This window comes from Copadichromis virginalis, linkage group LG8 (genome assembly GCF_057382275.1).
Source record: "Copadichromis virginalis isolate Kocher_CV1m ecotype Utaka linkage group LG8, C_Virginalis_male_GT1.1, whole genome shotgun sequence".
NCBI classification, from domain to species: Eukaryota; Metazoa; Chordata; class Actinopteri; order Cichliformes; family Cichlidae; genus Copadichromis; species Copadichromis virginalis.
Window position 1 is genome coordinate 22,456,723 of NC_140625.1, and position 18,947 is coordinate 22,475,669.

At 42.9% G+C, this 18,947-nt stretch overlaps 1 protein-coding gene across 7 annotated transcripts in view; it reads left to right on the top strand.

Moving 5' to 3' along the window:
• Positions 1 to 489: 489 nt before the first annotated feature.
• nrxn1a (neurexin 1a) overlaps positions 490 to 18,947 on the top strand; it is a 67,889-nt gene continuing 49,431 nt past the window's right edge. For 2 of the 7 annotated variants that reach the window (XM_085466564.1, XM_085466568.1), the window contains exons 1-4: positions 491 to 872; positions 1,955 to 3,383; positions 10,984 to 11,001; positions 11,831 to 11,860. In XM_085466564.1, coding sequence (XP_085322690.1) covers positions 2,651 to 3,383; positions 10,984 to 11,001; positions 11,831 to 11,860 — 781 coding nt within the window. In that variant the 5' untranslated portion in view covers positions 491 to 872; positions 1,955 to 2,650. Of the gene's footprint in view, positions 873 to 954; positions 974 to 1,954; positions 3,384 to 10,983; positions 11,002 to 11,830; positions 11,861 to 18,947 lie in introns of those variants that run through there. The other 5 variants (XM_085466570.1, XM_085466567.1, XM_085466565.1 and 2 more) reach the window with 5 other exon arrangements.

The window sequence follows — 18,947 nt, forward strand, 5'->3', positions numbered from 1 at the left end:
GGCCTTATCCACCCTGAAGGTTTCTCTTAACTGGAACTAAGGAGGGTGTGAACAGTAATATGTCCGTGTGGTGTCTGAACACCGTATGTAATCTATTTTCAGATGGATTATGTTTTCTCTGTGTGAGAAGAGAAACAGATTGAGAGAGCTCTGTAAACTGACACGGCCTCTTCAATCCGTCCTTTCCCCCACAGTTCACTGAATCGCTGTCTTTACTCTCGCTCCTGTGGCGCCAGTGAAGTAAAGGCCATCCTCACTGTCACTCACGGATTTAATCATTCGGATCTACCCAGGCTCTCGCCTCATTTTCTGCCTCCGGTAATAGCGTTTCAGCTTCGTACGGGCGGTGAGTGCGCGCTGTCCAAGGTGCTGCAGCGGCGCGCGGCCCCGCCCATCCTCTCCTCTCACTCTCTCTCTCTCTTACACACACACACACACACACATACACACAAATACACATTCACACTCCATCGTTCTCCTGCGACCACGTGACGTTCCCTCTGTCGAGTCTCGCGGAGAGCATCAGACTGCACCTTTTCCTCCTCAGGAGAACGGAGAGAAGGAGAGGGGGAGAGCGGCATTGAGTCACAGAGAGAGAGAGAGCGAGCGAGAGAGAGAGAGAGAGATTGAGCGCGAGAGAGGAAAGGGAAGCTAGAGAGAGTGTGTATGAGAGAGAGAGCAATAGCACCTTGTCGCCTGGAGGCGATCCTATGATAGTTTCGTCCCTGTCCGGTAGACCGACTCAGTCTGCCACCAGGCGCGCGCCTGCTCTCTCCTCTCTCGCGAATTCGGGGGAGATTCTCCTCAAATGGAAGGGAAATCGATGAGCCGCGCGCGGCACTGTTGCCACGGAACCACAGGATGCGCGTGAGGTAGGTCGGTTTTCTAGTGTAATATGTGCCTGAGCTGAGGGAACACCGCGGTCGGTTTGCCTTTTATTTACCGGGGCGAGGCTGCCACGACACTATTACAGGTGTAATTCCAATTAAAACAGCAGGTTAACCGTATAAAGAAAAAAAAAAGTAATTAACATGTAACCGGTGAGCTAAGCTGTAGTTAACGTCAGGCGCTAAGGGCTCAGGTGATGAGACCGAACCCCCGGTGTAGTCGAGAGGGAGAAAAAAATGGAGAGAAAATATAGCCGCAAATCGAGAATCGATATTTCAACCGCATTCATTCACCCCGTCTATCAATAACTGTGATGTCGCCGCTTTTCGCCTCTCAAAGACTCCGAGAAGACGCTACGTGTAGTCCACTGTGCGTGTGCATTTGCTGCCACTGTGGGGTTGTGCCGTGTGTGCGCGTGTGAATGTGTTCAACTGTTTGAAATGGGCTCTGAAGCCGTTAATTCGATAAAAGCGAGGCGGTTTGAGTCATCCGCCGCAGCGCGCGGTGCTGCTCCCGCTCTTTGTGATGAACCTAACACGGTGTTTGACGGTGCCGCGAGGTAGCCTCGTTAAACCCATTTACAAAATAAACTGAAACACGAAAGCTGTTGATTAAAATCTGTAAGAATACCGCCAGTGTCAGAGTGGGTCCAGCTGTTCTTTTTGGACATTAAGGCCGCCGCAGGTATGCCACTTTATAAAAATCTCCTGCGGCATGATGGGAGCTCTGCTGAAGGAGGTGCTGTTTGTGTATGTATGTATGTATGCGCGTGCCTATATACTGTATGTGCTTGGCTTAAACCACTGCCGTGTGGGCTGCGTGGAAGTAAAAATTCTACGTGTTAATCTGTATGTTTATAAAGACTTATGTGGGCCTGCTCCTTGTGTAGTGTGACAATATGATGTCTTTGTGTGTATGCGCGCAGAAATGCACGAGAAAGAGTAATCTGAGAACAACAGCGGGATCAGGTTGTGTATGTGTGCGCGAGAGTTTGTGTATTGTATATATGTATGCGTGAGTGTGTGTGTGACCCTGGTTGATTGTGCCGTCTCTGTTCTCTCTGTAGGTCGCTGGAGAGAGTGATGACGCGGCAGTGAGAGACACACATACCTCACTTGCACACACACATACATTCGAACACACACAAACACACACATATTTTTTTTTGCCCACACACACTTTAAGTCTTGCCCTACTAAGAAAGGGAGGAGGGGGAGAAAATACTGCTATGACGGTGTCATTTCTCTCCATTACCAGTGTGTGAGACACACACACACACACACTTGCACTTGTACTCCGTGGGGAATTGCCTGCATGGGGGATAAGGCCCTATCTAGGGCACAAAGATGGAGTTCACATACAATTTGTCACATATCTAACACTCACACAGACGTTCACACAAACACACACACCTGGAATCTCATATGTCAGAAGATAAGAATAAAGACTGAATGGAGAGGAGACACTGAGCATCTCAGAGACGACACAAACAAGAGGCCAAGGGAAAAAAAGATGTCCAAAGCATACTGAAAGGATGGCGGGAGCCGCTGTTTGACCCCCTCCCTTTCCTGGAGCTGAATCCTATAGGAGCCAACCTTTGAAAGGAGCACTTGCAAGATAGAAGGGTCACCTGAGAAACCCATAAAGAGTTCTTCACAAGCCCCTACAGTTGTCACCATGAGCTGTAGGCTAGAGGGAACACCCCAGCTCTAGCCACTATCTCCTCCCGTGTGTGTGTGTGAGTGTGAGCGTGAGTGTGTGTATGAGTGTAATGGCGGTTTGTGTTTGGGCGGCAGCCCCACTGCTCTTCCTGGGGCTCTGCCTGTGCAGCGTGGGGGGCCAGGCCCAAGGTGAGGTCCTGGAGTTTGGAGGCGTTTCCAGCCAGTGGGGGCGGTTCCCAGTATGGAACGCTTGCTGCGAGAGTGTGCTGAGCTTCAGCCTGCGGACTCACAGCCAGGAGGGCCTGCTGCTCTACCTGGATGACGAGGGATTCTGCGACTTTCTGGAGCTGCTGCTTCTCCACGGTCACCTTCGGCTGCGTTTCTCCATCTTCTGTGCTGAGCCGGCTGAGCTGCAGTCAGGTGTGGCGGTGAGTGATGGGCGGTGGCACGCAGTGCGTGTCAAGCGGGATTGGAGGAACACCTCGTTGGAGGTGGATGGGCGATTGGAAGGATGGGCAGAAGTGAAGAGTAAGAGAAGAGACATGACAGTATTCAGTCATACCTACATGGGCGGGGTGAGCCCAGAGCTACATTCTTCGCCCCTCCGCCTCACCTCTCCTTCAGTGCGGGAACACCCTGCCTTCCGTGGCTGGATCACGGCAGTGAGCATCAACGGCTCACTGGTGACACTAGACGGCTCAGAGGGCGTCACAGTAACAGCTGGCTGTGGCCCAGACCATCAGTGCCAGAACGGAGGGGTGTGCAATGTGGTCAACGACCAGGCTGTCTGCGACTGCTCCGACACCGGCTACCAAGGCAATGACTGCAGCGAAGGTAAGGCCCAAAATCATGCTGACCCATCATATACATCCCATCCTTTACACATACACATGTACACCTCAAAAGACACATGCACATACGCTTACATATGTGGACATATATGTATACCTCTCTTTACAAACACCAAGTCCTTCAACAAAGATATCTATTTCTCATTCACACCTTCACATTTACCTTCAATTTGTGTGTATGGACCAGGAGCCTTCACAAACAGTGCAAGACATGCATACTGATTATGTTTGAGATTGATTTCTTACACCTGCCGGTGGCTCCCAGTTTAAGTGAGCTCCTCCAGAACCCAAAATTAAGCCCACTCCCAGGAAGAGAAGTCAGTGTAGTGAAGCTGGAGAAGAGAGCTTGAAAACAATTTGAAACTAATTCTTGAAAGTCACTAAAATGGCTGGCTGCAGGTTTTGAGGAGCTCAGTAGGTGCATTTGGCAAAACACAATAACTATATAGATCAGTTGTGGACATGGCTGTTGGCTCATGTTGAGAAACTCTAATTGGAGCAGGGCTTAGATGCTGGAAATCAGTGGTTGTTATATGGCCGACACCTGCCTGCCTGTGTTAATGGATTTGCATTGATTCTAAATGGCCTTCAGGGGTACCATACATAGGGTGCTGAATGATGTGTGTACAATCTATCGCCTGCCATTAATTTGAACAGCTTGCAGCCTGTTAAGATGCTCTGTTTGCGTCTGTGTGATTGTGTGTAATGATTTTGTGTCAGTGCTTTTATGCATAATAAAAAAGGAGACAGTGTTGTGTTTATAAAGATGAAAAAGTCAGACTATAAACGCTTGTAAGTATGCCGCAGATCGTTTTATAACTGCTAGAAGACCTTCTCTTAATACTTCCAGTAGTGCCTTTGGTCACTACAAGTGCCAATACATTGGGCAGCGTACTGATGGCTGTTACAAAAATGAAACAGCTGCTTAATGAACTCAGCTACCAGGTTATGGTTATCATTGCAAATTCGTTAATTTCCCCCTTCTAAGTTGTGTGTGTCTTCAGATTTGCTTCAGTTCATTCAGAGATAATTTGCATTCTTAATCGATAGCTCTCTAAAACGAGTCTGTGCTTTTTTGTTTTCAGCACCAGCGATACCAATCAGCCCCCCCCCCCCCCCCCCCCCCCCCCCAGCAATTGATTTTTCTTCTTTTTCCTCTTCTTTTTTTTAAATGACACAAATGTATCAGCCAAAAAACAGCCGAGTGGCCTTCCATCATGGCTAACCTTAAACCCCACCCAGCACCAATTTCAACATCACACATCCCCTTTAGCCACCCGTCATATCACACCCTAGCATTTAGTGGACAGTAGGCTGGCTTAGGTTACCATGGAAACAGGACTAATAAGAAGACACGATGAAAGATGCGTTCCTAACCCTCCTGCTTCCACGCCTCAGCTCCAGCCTCCCCCCTTCTGCACTCGTTTGTACCTGCAGCTCCAAATGACTTCAGGCATCATATCTGCCACGCAGTCTTTCCACTCTGTTTACACGCATGTGGCAGTGAGTGGAGATTACTGCGTGTTTAATCTAGGAGGCATGTTCACAAATCGGGCCACCTGTCCTACAACAAACAAGGGAGATGCACACAAACGAGGCAATTAACAAACAGTTAATTAAAAAAAATAGGAAGCATAAGAAGTGAACCTAAACTAACAATGACAGGTTTAGTTGTAAAGTCAACACACTGGCTTCAGGTGTTGCCAGGGTTGCCTGTGTTGTCCACCTCTAGTACCTGGAAAGAAAATAGCCACACACATTCCATAGCAGGTGCAGATGGGCATTTTAAGCAAAAATATTATTCAGTACTTATCAGTTTCAATGGTGTCTTTACAGATTTTGCATTGGACCTTGTTTTCAGTTGTTTTTCTTCAGAACTTTAACAGCTGTTGCATTTTGTGGACTCACAGAAACATTTGATTTCCCCATGTCTCACATGGTGTAGTGGTCTGGCGATGGTCATTAACATCTGTCCATCTATTTTCTTAATTGCTTATTCAAATGAGAGTCATGTTGGAGGGCTGGAGACTATCCCAGCTATCATAGGTCACACTGGACAGGCACCAGTTCATCACTAGGCTAACAACAGGGAGACAGACAACCATTCACACTTACAGTCACACCAATGTCCAAATTAGAATCAGTTAATACCTTAACATGCATATTTTTGCACAGTATCGGCACAGGCAGAATATGCAGACTCCACACAGAAAGGCTGTGTTACCTCCTACCAGCCACTGGTAAAAACAAGGTATCTAAATGTTTTAAGACAAGAATCAGTGACATAGTCTATTTATTGATTTAGAATTTAATGACTTTGAAATGACCTTATTAACCACTACAAAAGGCAACATATGGGCTTCTTTTCAATATACTTTTTTGCTTCCTCCCCTCACATCTCTTTCTCGCATCTTAGCTCCTCCCAGTGAGGATATAAGGTGAAGATGCAAGGACGAGATGCAAGGACAGCGGTGCCGAAGCTTCCATTATACAAATCCATGGATCCATAGTGCCAGCCTTAAGAGCTGCTGGTTACTTATAACAGGCTTCACAGTTGGACGCCCTGTCTAACTCATTCATAAAGATTTCCTAGAATCTTCTATAAGGAACAATTTAAAATTTTACCTTTTAAAGACAGATGGATATGAAAATCTCTTGTTTATAAATTCATGAAATATGAAAGTTGTTTAATACATTGAATTAGCTGCAGCTATAATAGTAATTAAATGAACATTTTAAATCCTCTAATTCATGTATAGAACAGTGCTGTTTGTTCTGAATTGTTACATTATTATTTGCACTAAAATGCGCCACGTGGCTTCATAAAAATGTTTTCGATTGTAAATGAAAAAACAAATTGGGGCTTTGCTTGACGGCACAGCACAACAGTGCATTGCGCCTCAGTATGTGCTTTCTGTCAATCCTGTAAATGACACTACAAAGCAAGCACTGTAAAAATAAACTGCTACATGTGGAGTTTTCCGGGTCATCGGAGGAGAGGGGATGCGAGGAAGCAAAAGTTAGTGCAATTAAAAATCAGACGCAGCACGGAGAGGGTCGTCAAAGGCAATAATGAAAGTCTTGACCACCACTCCTAACATGCCACGGAGATAAAAACGGTATTAAAGTAGGTACGTTTATGTTCATTTGTGAGGAAATAATTAGTCTATATGAGAGAGAAATAAGAAGAAAATTAATTAGCAGCTGTTTTGATGATTAAAAATGAATTAATTAGGAAGAAAATACAAAGAATGTCCCCGAATGTAAGCATTTGATGTTTTTCTTTGTCATATATGAAAGTAAACTGAATATTTATTGGGTTTTGTACCGACTAATAAAACAAGCAGAGTATCTTACCTTGACTATTATTTAACTATTTTCCAATATTTTATGAGCAAAAAGCAATTAATTGGGTGAGTCATCTGCTGATTAAGTAATCATGAAAATGCGTTTAAGCCACTTCTAAAGTAGAAATGCCAAATATTCCCTTGATCTAGTTTCTAAAAAGTGAGAGATGCTGTCTTTTTTGTCATTTGTATCATTTTACATTTAATATATTTATGTTTTGGGCTGCTGGTCAGAAAAAATAAGAGTTTAAAAGCATCATCTTGTCCCCCGGTACTTAACGCCAGACAATTTTTAGTATTATTTAGTAGTTTTGGCATTTTGCAGACTAAATCATTAGTGCTAAAATAAATAGCAGTTGTTGGGCTTTTGTGCTGCACGTGTGTTCAGGAAGTGAAAGGTGAAGCTATGATCAGCTCTGTGCAGAAACTCAGTGCTGCACTGAGAATTAGGTATGATCCAAGCCAGTCTAATCCAGTCTGCTGTTCTGCTGCTGCTGCTTAGGGCACAGTGGGAGACAGACAGCAGTGGCACACGCATACCTGCACAAACACGTGCAACACAAAATATACAATCACACAGAGAAACACATTCACACAGTGCACTGGCTCCAGCACCAGCATTAGTCACAATACCACTGAGGTTCCTAACAGCGGTGTAGCTTTACAGGCTAAATAAGAGGTGAAGACATTTTATGGAAACGCTCACACCAGATACAATATCTACTTTTCTCTGGCACTCGTCGCTCAACAAGAGGCCACTTATTCCTTTTAAGGGGGTGTTTTATATTCCTAGTGTTGGACTCACATTTCATTTGTGAGTGAAGCCAATTGTTTTGGAAAACATGCGCCAGAGTCATGTTTTTTCTCTTGGCACCAGTGGCTGCTGTTAGTAATTGTAGTCACATAAATTGTAGTCTCGAGTTTGGAGGTCTGCTTAGACGGATGTGCTTCAATGTCTTAAGTAAGAAGCTTTGTAGCATTACATGGTTAAAATAATGTGGAAATTCTCTTTTCAAACTAAATTGCAGCTTCAGAGAAAACATATTATTGTGTTTTACTTTAGAGCTGAAATTTGCTCTGAGACTTGGTATTGTAGCTTAGCATTAAGTTTTGGTGTAAGCAAATCAGTTCAGACTCTTCTCTTTTTATTTTTGTAGATTAAGATTTCAGAGTTTAGGCATAAATGTTGAATGAAAATGATGTGCAATTGTAACACAACATTTTTCAATGTTTTCATTATTTTAATTATTAATTTGCATAAAATTGCAAAACTTCTGGGTTAAAATGGCCCCCCCAAAAAGAGTTAAAAATTTCACTGGCTGTCTGACCGGGTTGCACCCCAAGGCATTTGTAGCTTAGCTGAGCCAGGCTTTCCCCTCATATCCATGAGGTTTGGCAGATAAGGATATAGTGCAAAATAGCATGCCTTTTATTTGCAGTTTATGCATCAGAAATGGGTTGATACGCTACGTTTTGGGGACATAGTTTTGAGAGGCATTTGCAGACAGTGAATTTCAGATAACAAACACTGGAAATAGCATAGCTGTTTTTGTGTGCAGCTGCATTTTTGGTTTCTATATTTGGCCAGCTTTTCACGTATAGCGTCACAATTATTAATTGCTTTTGGATTTAATATATTAAATTCTTTATGGGCAAAAAAAAAGAAAAGAAGAGGCAAATTCTATACCCTAAATTCTAAAGCAATCAGTCAAAGGAAAACTAGTTGATTTGTGCAGTTGCTAGAAGGGGGGGAATCAAATGCCTTGATTGATAGGAAGGACAATAACAAATTCTGTGAGGGAGGAAAATGCATCAGTTTGTTATGTGGAGGAAACTGCAGTTAACCAAAAGGGCAACTCAGCAATTAAAGAAAAATGAGAAGGTGGGTTCAGCTGTGTCAAGCATATCAGCAGCAGTTTTTTCATCTGTCAATTTCATCAGTGCACATTAGGCACAATAATTTTTTTTTAAAAAGCCTAAAGAAGCTTAACAGTCAGCTCTTGAAGGTTAATTGAAATCTTTTTTAGTTACTTACTGGTAGTAGTATTAAAAAAACTCACAGACATTAGTTCTGGAAACAGATTTAATGGACTGAGCTTTTCTACTGAAAGTGCAGTCTTTCTTAGCCAGCTAACCAACACACAGACCTTGGACAGAAGAGTGCAACGCCATCTTTAAATTCTCAGAATCATTCTTGGTTCAGAGATATAAAGAAGTTGGTGAGGAAAAACTGAGCAGATGATGTGTTTTCTTTGGATAGCCCACATTTTCTGGAGGGCTATTTTGTGTGTTCTGGATCTATAATATTTATTTTTAAAAAAGCTGGCCTCATGTGCTGTTGTTCATTTTGGTGTGACAAGATACCGGCACTGTGGGATATCTCAAACCCCAGGAACCGCAGGCTGAACCAATATATATGCATCAGCAACACTAGCAGTGAGTTACTCTTACGGATTTATAGTTTTTCAAAGGAAATTCTCATTCTAGATGCACTGACACACTTTAGAGGAGATAATTCTCAGTTTGTGTTTAAAATTAAGTGGATGGCTAAAAAAGAAGGGGACTAGAGGCCCAGGTCTCTTTGACTGAAGCAAAAACATGTTAATAGCATCTAAGGTTGCAAATATGTTGATTGTAGGTTGTGAAAGAGTTGTCGCTTTCAAAACTGGGATGATCATTATTTGCGAGTATATGAGCCGACACTGTGTAGTTGTTTTGTGTAGAGTCAGGCAAAGCCGGGCATAAAGGTTTATCTTTTATATGGTACCTTGAAATTACTGTGTTATTTTGAACCCAGCAGCCTCGGTGTAGCTGCACAATAAAGCTTTGAGATAAAATTATAACCCTCTAAAAATTAGAAAAAAATTCAGTTATGAATCTTTAATACAGAATGAACATGCTCTGCTAGAGGAAAATATGAATCCTTAGGACTATGCTAGAAATAAGCAATTTAGCTGTGGCAGTCTTAGTTTCCGTACACGTTTACAATTACACAGTATCTTCAAGGCTCCCAAATGATCCACTTTTATTCCTGCTCATATTTTTGCAGATTTGTGTCAAGCCTAGAAGTATTTGCAAAGCGTAATGTTGTTATTTACTGTAGGCATTCTCAGCCCTGAAAAAACTGCAGTATATTACATATTTAATACCAGTGCAATGAAGGAACTATTTATGAGGGTTTTGTTCCGGAGCACATCAATATGTCACTTTGGTGAAATAAAATGATTTGAGATACTCAGAATATAGATGTAGTAAGTGAAGACAGTTTGAGCAGAGCCCGTGCATAAATGTAATTACTGTCTAAGTTATTTTGCCCTCCAGTGAAGGCAGAGTGAACCTGGCTTGTTAGGCCTGGCCTGGCTTGCATTGTCCTTGAGGGCAAATCACTGTTAGCATGCTAATGGTTCCACCTGTTTCTGCCATGCCACCGGCACAAGGGCAGAGGGAAGGAAACACTCACATGAACACAAAGCTCAAGACTCACACATCCACACACAGGCGCCCAAAGTTTCATGTACACACAAGCACACAGACACACACACTCTGTCCCAGTATTGGACCATGCATGCCCCTTGTCTTCCTGCACTGCTAATCCATCCCTACATGTTTACCCTGCTATTTCACATCATTATTACTGCCATAGTCGACGTTGGTGTGAGTGTGTGTGCGTGTGTGTGTGTGTGTGAGAGAGAGAGAGAGAGAGAGAAAGCGAGAGAGAGAGAAGGAGGGGAGAGAGGTAAAGAGGATGTGGGAGAGATTGCGAGATTGAAAGTGTGTGTTGCATGCTATATGTCGGGGGGCTCCGGGGAGAGGAAGCGGCTACAAGGTAAGTTATGGGGTAAATGGCTCTTGAATCCAAACCTACAGGTAGGACTGTATATTTACACCAACACCCCCTCCCCACCCCTCTACCTGAATACCCCTACCTCCACCCCTGTGTACCCTACAAGTGTGGGTGGGCGTGTGTTTGTTTACGCTCTTAGATATGTGTTTTTGTACCCGCGTGGAGTCGTAGAGAGACTGTTCATCTGTATGTATAGATAAATCTCAGTTTTGGCTACCAGTGCAGCATGGTATCCATTGTGTCCGTGCGTGGACTTTTGCATGTGTGTTGCCGCGGTAACCCCGGACAGGTGTGCATGTACAGTAAGTAGCCATGGTAACCCAAGGGCTGAGCATGCATGTTAATGAATGTCTGTCTCTCTCTCTCCTCGGCCGGCCGCAACACCTTTCCAGAGCACAGCTACACTCCAGGTAGGTTGTACTATCTATCTATCTATCTATCTATCTATCTATCTATCTATCTATCTATCTATCTATCTATCTATCTATCTATCTATCTATCTATCTATCTATCTATCTATCTATCTATCTATCTATCTATCTATCTATCTATCTATCTATCTATCTATCTATCTATTTCAATATCCTGGTCTTAGTTCAAACTTTTCCTCATTCTTCTCGCTTCTTTTTTCTAATCGACACCTTTCTTGCTCTTCAGTTAACTCGTAATCATGATCATCTTTTCTTTTTCATCATTCCTCTTCTCGCTTTCACATCTTTTCCATGTCAGTATTACCTTCATCTCTCACTCAGCACATTTTCTGTTATGGAAATACATTAGTAATAGATAGCCAGGTTAAAAAAAGGTAACCAGCCTAGATGTATGTTGGTCTGTGTGGGTATGTAGGGGTTGGATGCTGATATCTGGTAAGTACTACATCTCATGCGCAATCATCTGAAGTGGCTCTTGCCTCGAGGTTATGTAGACGCGCAAATACTGTAAAGTGTACGACCTAGTTTATGGCTATGTGCAAACGTCTGTGTTCATACCTGTTTGTGCGTAGGATCGGTGCCTAGGATAAGTAAGTGTCTTCAAAGCGAGGGTTGTTTTGGTTTTTTTTTAGAGATTTTGTATAATTTAGATGACTCATGCACTCACAGATACACACACCGGCACAGAGAAATTTAGCCTTCATCAGCATGCCATTGACAAACTCCTGTATCACAAAATCACATACATGCGCACACACAGACCCCATGATCCTTTACTGTGCTGACTGTGCTCTTGTCTTCCTTTAAGGTCTGGCACACCTGATGATTGGCGACCAAGGTATGGCCTCCTCTTACCTCACTTCCTGTTGTCCTCTGCTATACCATCACCCTTCCCTCCCCCTTACCTCTTAACTCCCCCTACACTCCTCCAACACTCCTTGTATCCCTCCCCCACCTCATCGCCACCTGGAGCCGAAGAAAGTTGTCTCTCTAGGCACTGAACGAAGGTCAGTTTTTTCTCCGTGATTAAGACGTTAAACAGTCCAGAGTTTTAATTTAAGCTGAAACGAATGCAATTTGCTGAAACAGTTAGACCTGAACCATGCCTTTGAAGATTATTTTAGGTGTTAAGTGATGAATCTGAGAGAAACTTCTTCTAAGATATATATTCAGTAGTCAAGGCTGGAGTAACGGGAGGGTGTAGATGGCTGCTGCTTCAGCGCTTGGTTGGATTAGACTTGGCAGGGCTCCAGGTCATGGAGATGGATCTATGGGCCGACTGACCGACTGACAACATGGATGGTTTGATTTGGTCTTTACTATTCACCTCATTTCATTTTCTCTCATCTGTGTGTAAGAGTTTGACTGAGAGGGATGTGAGTGCTGAGTGTGTGTGTGTGTACGATGTAGCCATACATGTGCATGTGTGCTCTTACAACAGGGTTTGAATCAGTGACTGGAAGCTTTCAGAGAAACGCACATCCGCACTCCTCCATGGCTTTTCATCTGCTTCCAGCATGTCTCGCTCTGCCGTTGCCGGTGCTCACATGGGCTCCCGTTAATACGTTGGCGAGCGCATGTGATTCTGAACAGATGTTCCTGCAGCATATGAAAGCATTGCTGCTACACCTCAAAACACAAGTTGCCCAGTGTTTTTGAAGACATCCCCAAAAACAAGTGCCACTGGTCTGCTTGAAAACTGTTCACTGATGGCCAAAAAACTCACACTGCCACACCTCTTTTCTTCTTGCCCCACCCCCTTCTCCTTCTCCTTCTTTGTTCCTGCCCTCTTACACTCTGTGTGGGACACCACCCTTTGTGATTTTAGGAAAGCTCAGAGGTACCTCCCATACTTTTTTATGTATCTATGGCTAATGAGCTATTCTGGATGGTTTTGAAGTTGAATGTATTGACAGGCTCTTGAATGTATGGTAATTTCAGACTTAGAGCTGTTCAGCTTCAAATTCTTATGTGCAATTGCTGTTAAATTGGAATGTTTCATTTTTGGTAAGGTAAGGTGTTGACGTATGAGTGTGTGTGCATATGCGTGCGTGAGCGTGCTGTTACTTTTGCCTGCATGCGTGCGACTGAATAGAAGCTCGAGCCTACCGTGCTTTTGAAAATCGGGAAGGTAGGTGCTGCTCGATCGGTCGGCTCTGCATGACGCTGATGAATACACTGATTGGCCCACATGAAGACAGGCTTGATCGTGACAGGCTGATCTGCGTCTATTGTGCTCTTTGATTGGATGAGAGAGACGATGTGATGACGGCTGTCTCCCATTGTGACAGGGCTGCCGTGCATTCGCTGAAATGTGCCATTTAATGAAATGTTCATCCTAGCTAGCAGATAGAAATATCTTGAAGAGAACAAATGATGTCTCTAAACATCTATCATGTAAGACATCTCTATTATGACAAGTATATTTCTATCTGGGCTTTTTTTTCTGTGTTTTGATTGCTAAGTAAACTCACATTGCTGAAGTTTCTGCCTTAAAATGTCTGCCGTGAATCATCCAGGTGGCAGTGAAAATTTAATGGCTTCATCTGGCTTATGCTCAGCATTTTAAATCACCTGCTTAAGGACAGACATGTATTAACATATGTTTCCAGCATTATTACACAATGTATTCAGTGTATTTGTGTATAGTGGATGCCCTCGCTATTACGGATGTTTGGATTGTGATAGGCTAAAAAGTAAAACTGTTTCTCTTATTTATTTTTTAAACCTTTGAAGCCTCTTTCAGACACTGTACACATGAAAAGGCTGCGTGTGTGTTTGCGCGAGTGTGTTTTTGCTCTGCATACTGAGATGTAAAGGCTGTCAAATGGTGCAGACGAAGCCTAGCTTAGGTTAGCTCAGCGTAAAGAGGCTTTTTGAGGAGCCTGCAAAGCTGAAATGAGTTTCTTTGAGGGGGTGGATTGGTGTGGGGAGGGGTGTCTTAGAAAGATATATAGCATATGTGTGTGTGTGCGTGTGCGTTTGTGTGTGTGGGCAGGAGAAATTGAGAAAAAGAGACCGTGCCTGTGAGAGAACAGCTAAAGGAATGAATGATAGAGGGAGCAGAGAGGGAAATAGGAAGCGAGGGAGAGATAAAGTGAGTCGTCTTTTCTCCTGTGATGTAGAGCAACTGCCTGTATCTGCAAAGGGACAGCGGTGCTCCTGTCTGCCCTCCCAGCCCAGTCATTCACCAAGGGAGATCAGCCCTGATGGGGAGCGCTGGACCTTTCCCCTCCTCCATAAAACACAGTTATCATTCTCCCTGGAAATGATACCCACAGATCACTAATCACTTTGAGTGGGTGAAAATGCACGAATTGTGGAGGGAAGAAAGAAAGGAGGGAGCCAAATTGGATTTTCATAAGTATCGAGCAGCCAAAGGAAGAGGGGGGAAATGGATTTTTTCATGAAAAGTATTGAGCAGCAATAATCTGGATGGAAAATGTGCTTAAAGCCAAGTAGCAGATTTTGCCCTTTTCTTTTCTCTCTGTCTCTCCAAGAATAGACCGTGAAGGGTTCTGGGTGAATGAATGATTGTAGATTCTGAATAGGATTGACGAGTGGCTCTTGGTCATAATTGGCAGCTATGCTTGTTTATGATATTTGTATGTTCTTCGAGCTCTGAAGCGGGCTGCCTAGTTAATAATGGTTGTTTGTCTGCATGTCCAAGTGTTCTCGATATCAATCCAACAATCTATACGCTACACAGACAAGTGGTCAGCCTCGCTTGAAGTGACCTTTAAAAATGCGTGTACGTGAACGGACGGACAAACAGACGCAAACTCACACACAATAACCTTTAGAGAGTGCCCGCTGAGTAGGTGAGTGAGTATGTGTTCAGTGTAAATATGCATGAGTAAGGCTGCCTGCACATATTCTTCACGGTCAGTGGATGAAGGCAGTGGAGAGCGAGGTGTGTTTGCCTGTATGTCAGTGTGTGTCTTGTGTGAGTGCATGGGTGCATGTTCAGGGGAGGTGGATTGTGAGTCATCAGTTGTGACTCATAAAGCGTCGGCAATCAAAGCGGCTCATTTTAACACATTGTCTTATGGTAAAAACACGCAGATGGACGCACACTCCTGGCTGTGCACACACATGCCCAATATCACAGTCTTTGGATTTCTTTTTGAATTGTCTCTTTTGTGCGTTTCCCCCCCGCCTCTCCACCCCCTTTTGTTCTTTCATGGATAAATGCGCTTTTTCGGAAGAACGAAAAAAAAGCACACATGTACACACACATACACATACGCAGTGGACGAGCTCCGTGCTGACTCCACCATATGTGGGGTTGGGAGTGGTAGCAGACGCCAAGACAAGAGGAACCAGTCGGTACCAGCAAAGTACAGCATGTCTCCTACCTCTTACTCATCACCACCAACAGCCCTAATAATAAATCATACAAGAGCTGTTTATTTTTTAATAAACTACAGGCCTGCTGAAACAAAATTTAAATACATATTTTTGTTAGTCTAATTACACTTGTATAATTTCTCAGCACACTCTCATCTTACTCTGTTATTTTAGGTGGTACTGTTGAAATGCTTCGCCCCTCATCAGAAGATTAATCAGCAGCAGTGTAAATTATTGATAAATGATGTGTTGCTCTTAGCAAAATGCCTTCCTTTTTAGTTTTAAATAATTTAGGTCTACAGATAATGATTACTTATTGATTAATTGGCAAGTTAGTTTTTTGATCAACAGATTCTGGTGCAGTGCACTTTTATTTATATCATGCCAAATCTTTTTGCCAAATCTCAGCAAAAGCCACCTAAGGGTATATTATAGAAAGAATGTGTAGTGTAGCCATTTACCTCGACCAATTGGTGGGGCTTCTATTTTTATCTATTTTCTTTTTTTACCCGTTACATTAAATGAAATAAATAGAAATGTTTTACAGCCCAAGTTGATGTCTTGGATTTGTCTGACCAACAGTGAAAAACTTCAAAATATTAAGTTTACTCACATGTATGACAAAGCGAAGTAGATACAAACTCCATGGCATTACTAGTAGTATAATCAAACAAAAACATTACCAAGATTGGGCATTAATTTCAGATTAATTGCCTAGTTAAACACAATATGTTTTGGTTTAGGCTGGTTGATCCATTGTTGACATTTTACTCCCATGGTGAGTATTTTCCACCATATTATGACATTTTAAAATGATTAATCAGCAAATTAATCATCTCCAAAAATTTTAGTTAGTGTCAGCGCTGTCAGGAAGCAGTGAAAGAACAGGCCCTGCGTTTATGCTTTTAGGTACAGTGAACAAGTATCAACTCAAAAATGTAAATTCACTCAGTTATTGTTTGCGTTGGCCTGATTTCTGTTCCTCCGGCTAATCCTAGCAAAGTACAATGAATGAAAGATACTCATCAGACGCACATTAGCCGCTGATGTTGTAAAGCTTACATAATTAACAAGACGGGCAAGTGAGCAGCCTCCAACTCGAGGTGAGAGAGAGAGATGCTTAGTGTTAGAAGGCAAGAATCTGATGATTGGCTGCCTGCCTTACTGACTGGCATGATTTTGTTTCCTGATGGCCTCATCTTGAGCTGTGAAAAAAGAAACTGTGCGCCCTCTAGCAATCAGCAATGGTAAAGCAATTGCAGCAAAGTTTTTATTGGAAAATTGACAATTATCCCAGATATAAACTCTCCACTAATGGGACTAATTCTGCCTCTACTCTCCACTACTAACACCCATTACGCCACTGTACTACAACACTCATTAATGCTTAACACCCATGCAGTTCTTGTAATGAAAGTCACAGCACCACATACAGTGCTCAGCCCCCACATTATCAGGGAGATGCAGTTACTGAATTCAACATGGGAAATGTGCTGCAATCCCACTACTAAATGTATACTTTTACTGGTAATTATATGCAATTACCAGCTCATTAGCAAGCGTACACATTTACATTTTTTAGCATTCACTGCAATGCTAATAGGGAACACGCAAAGCCGAAGCACCTTATAATGGCCTAAAAATAAAGACATCAAACGGACTCTCCATTTGCAGAGGATGAAGGGGAAAGATAGAGCGGAGGCTGGCAATGAGTATGTAAGGGAGGGTGGGAGGACGGGTGGATGGGATAGGGTAAAAGAGTGCAGAAAAGTGATGGTGACGAAAGATAGGAGCGAATTCAGAAAGTGGGAAAAGAAAGGTGGAAAGAGAAGGTCGGCGACGCACGGGGAGACAGGAAGGGAGATAAGACTGCAGCGTTTCTCAGCAGGAGTGCTGCATCTCTCCTTGGGCTCCCCGACTTGACAGAGCCTCGCATCAGCCGGCATGGTATTCATCAGTGATGCACGTACCTCATCGAACACGCACACTCAGACACACACACTCCATTTTTAGAAAGAAAGAGAAAGAAACAGGGTACTTGGTGCTCCAATTGTTTCTTACTTGTCTTAGCAATTTCCATTGTGCCTGGGTGGGAACCGAGAGTAGCGGCCCAATTGGCGATTCACTTCACTACCCCATCTGGCATTTGAAGTTCATTTCTTCGCTTTTTGCCAAAACGACACATGAACGAGCATACGCACACTCAAAGGAATCGTGCATGCATACACAAACACTCATTTACTTGTGGCACTTGTCTGGCGTAACTATGACAATTAAAATAGCCAAAGTGTTCATTAAAAACCCATCACATTACCTTTATGAAAAGAGCTCTTTATGTGCTTGTTATTTGTTAACAACATGCCACAAGAGGGTTTCATTAGGTGCGTGTGTGTGAGAGATGTTAAAGCATGTGTGTGGATCTAAATGCTGCCAATTGTCTGCTTTTTACACATTTTTCTAATTCTGGTGCTCTTCTACTTTACTGTGCATATGTGCCATGTTGTATGTACTGTATGTGTTTGTCTGCATGCCGGTGTGAGTGTGTCTAAAAGGGATGAAACTGACTCTGATCTTATCCAGCTTAAGACAAATACACTGTTCTGCCTGAAGACATTGTCATGGAAACAAGCCAGTTTCCCTGGGTACCAGAGAGAAGGCCAAATTTGAGCAAGACAGAGAGAGAGAGAGAGAGAGAGACAGAGAGATATGAACACAGATAAAAGGAACAAAAAGGGACAAGATATAAAGGATTGAACACAATGGCAAAAAGTGTGCTGTTCATAGTTTTTTTCTTAACATGGAAATTGAAAAGGATTTCTGATGTACGGTATTATTTTTGTTATGCTCTACTTCTTCTATTTCTATCTCAAAGAAATTCACTTAAATGATTGTATCTTCTCAAAAACATTGCTAAATTTAATATGATTTGCAATAGTCCTGAGATGGACCTTGTTGTTGTTTGTCCAAGAGGTTGTCTGGGGAAGCCATGGCTAGCCCTCGGACCACCTTGCACAACTAATGACAAAGCCTGATGGGGGGGAGGGGGCTACATGTAGAACTGTTAATACATTTAATACCTACTGACCATCTACGTGTTTCTCTGACACATTTAAATGGCAATTATCTTATGAGCCTTATCTTTATCAACAAGATAAATATCTTACACTAGCTCCTATAGTGCATTTCTTCATTGAAGTGATGCCTGAAAAAGAAAAGAAAAAAAAAGACTATTTAGGCTACATTAATTTAACACATAGCAATAAAACCGAGTCATCCATTTCTGTGCCACCCCGGCGTTTGGTTTGACACTGGCCACCCCTATAAAAAATGTCTGGCTCCTCAGTGGCGCCAGCCGTGGGTTCAGACCTTTTAATAGGCTCACTCCACCACATTGACTGATGAAAACGCTAGTATAACGGTTCTGTTTGATAAACAGCAAACCATCCATTCATCGCTAATGGATGGTGCGTGGATGATTTGCTGTTTATTAAGCAAAGGCAATCAAGCAGTCCTTTGTTTTTAATATTCTAAATAAGTTTTAAATACACTACATGGGACTCAAGGAGACTCATATC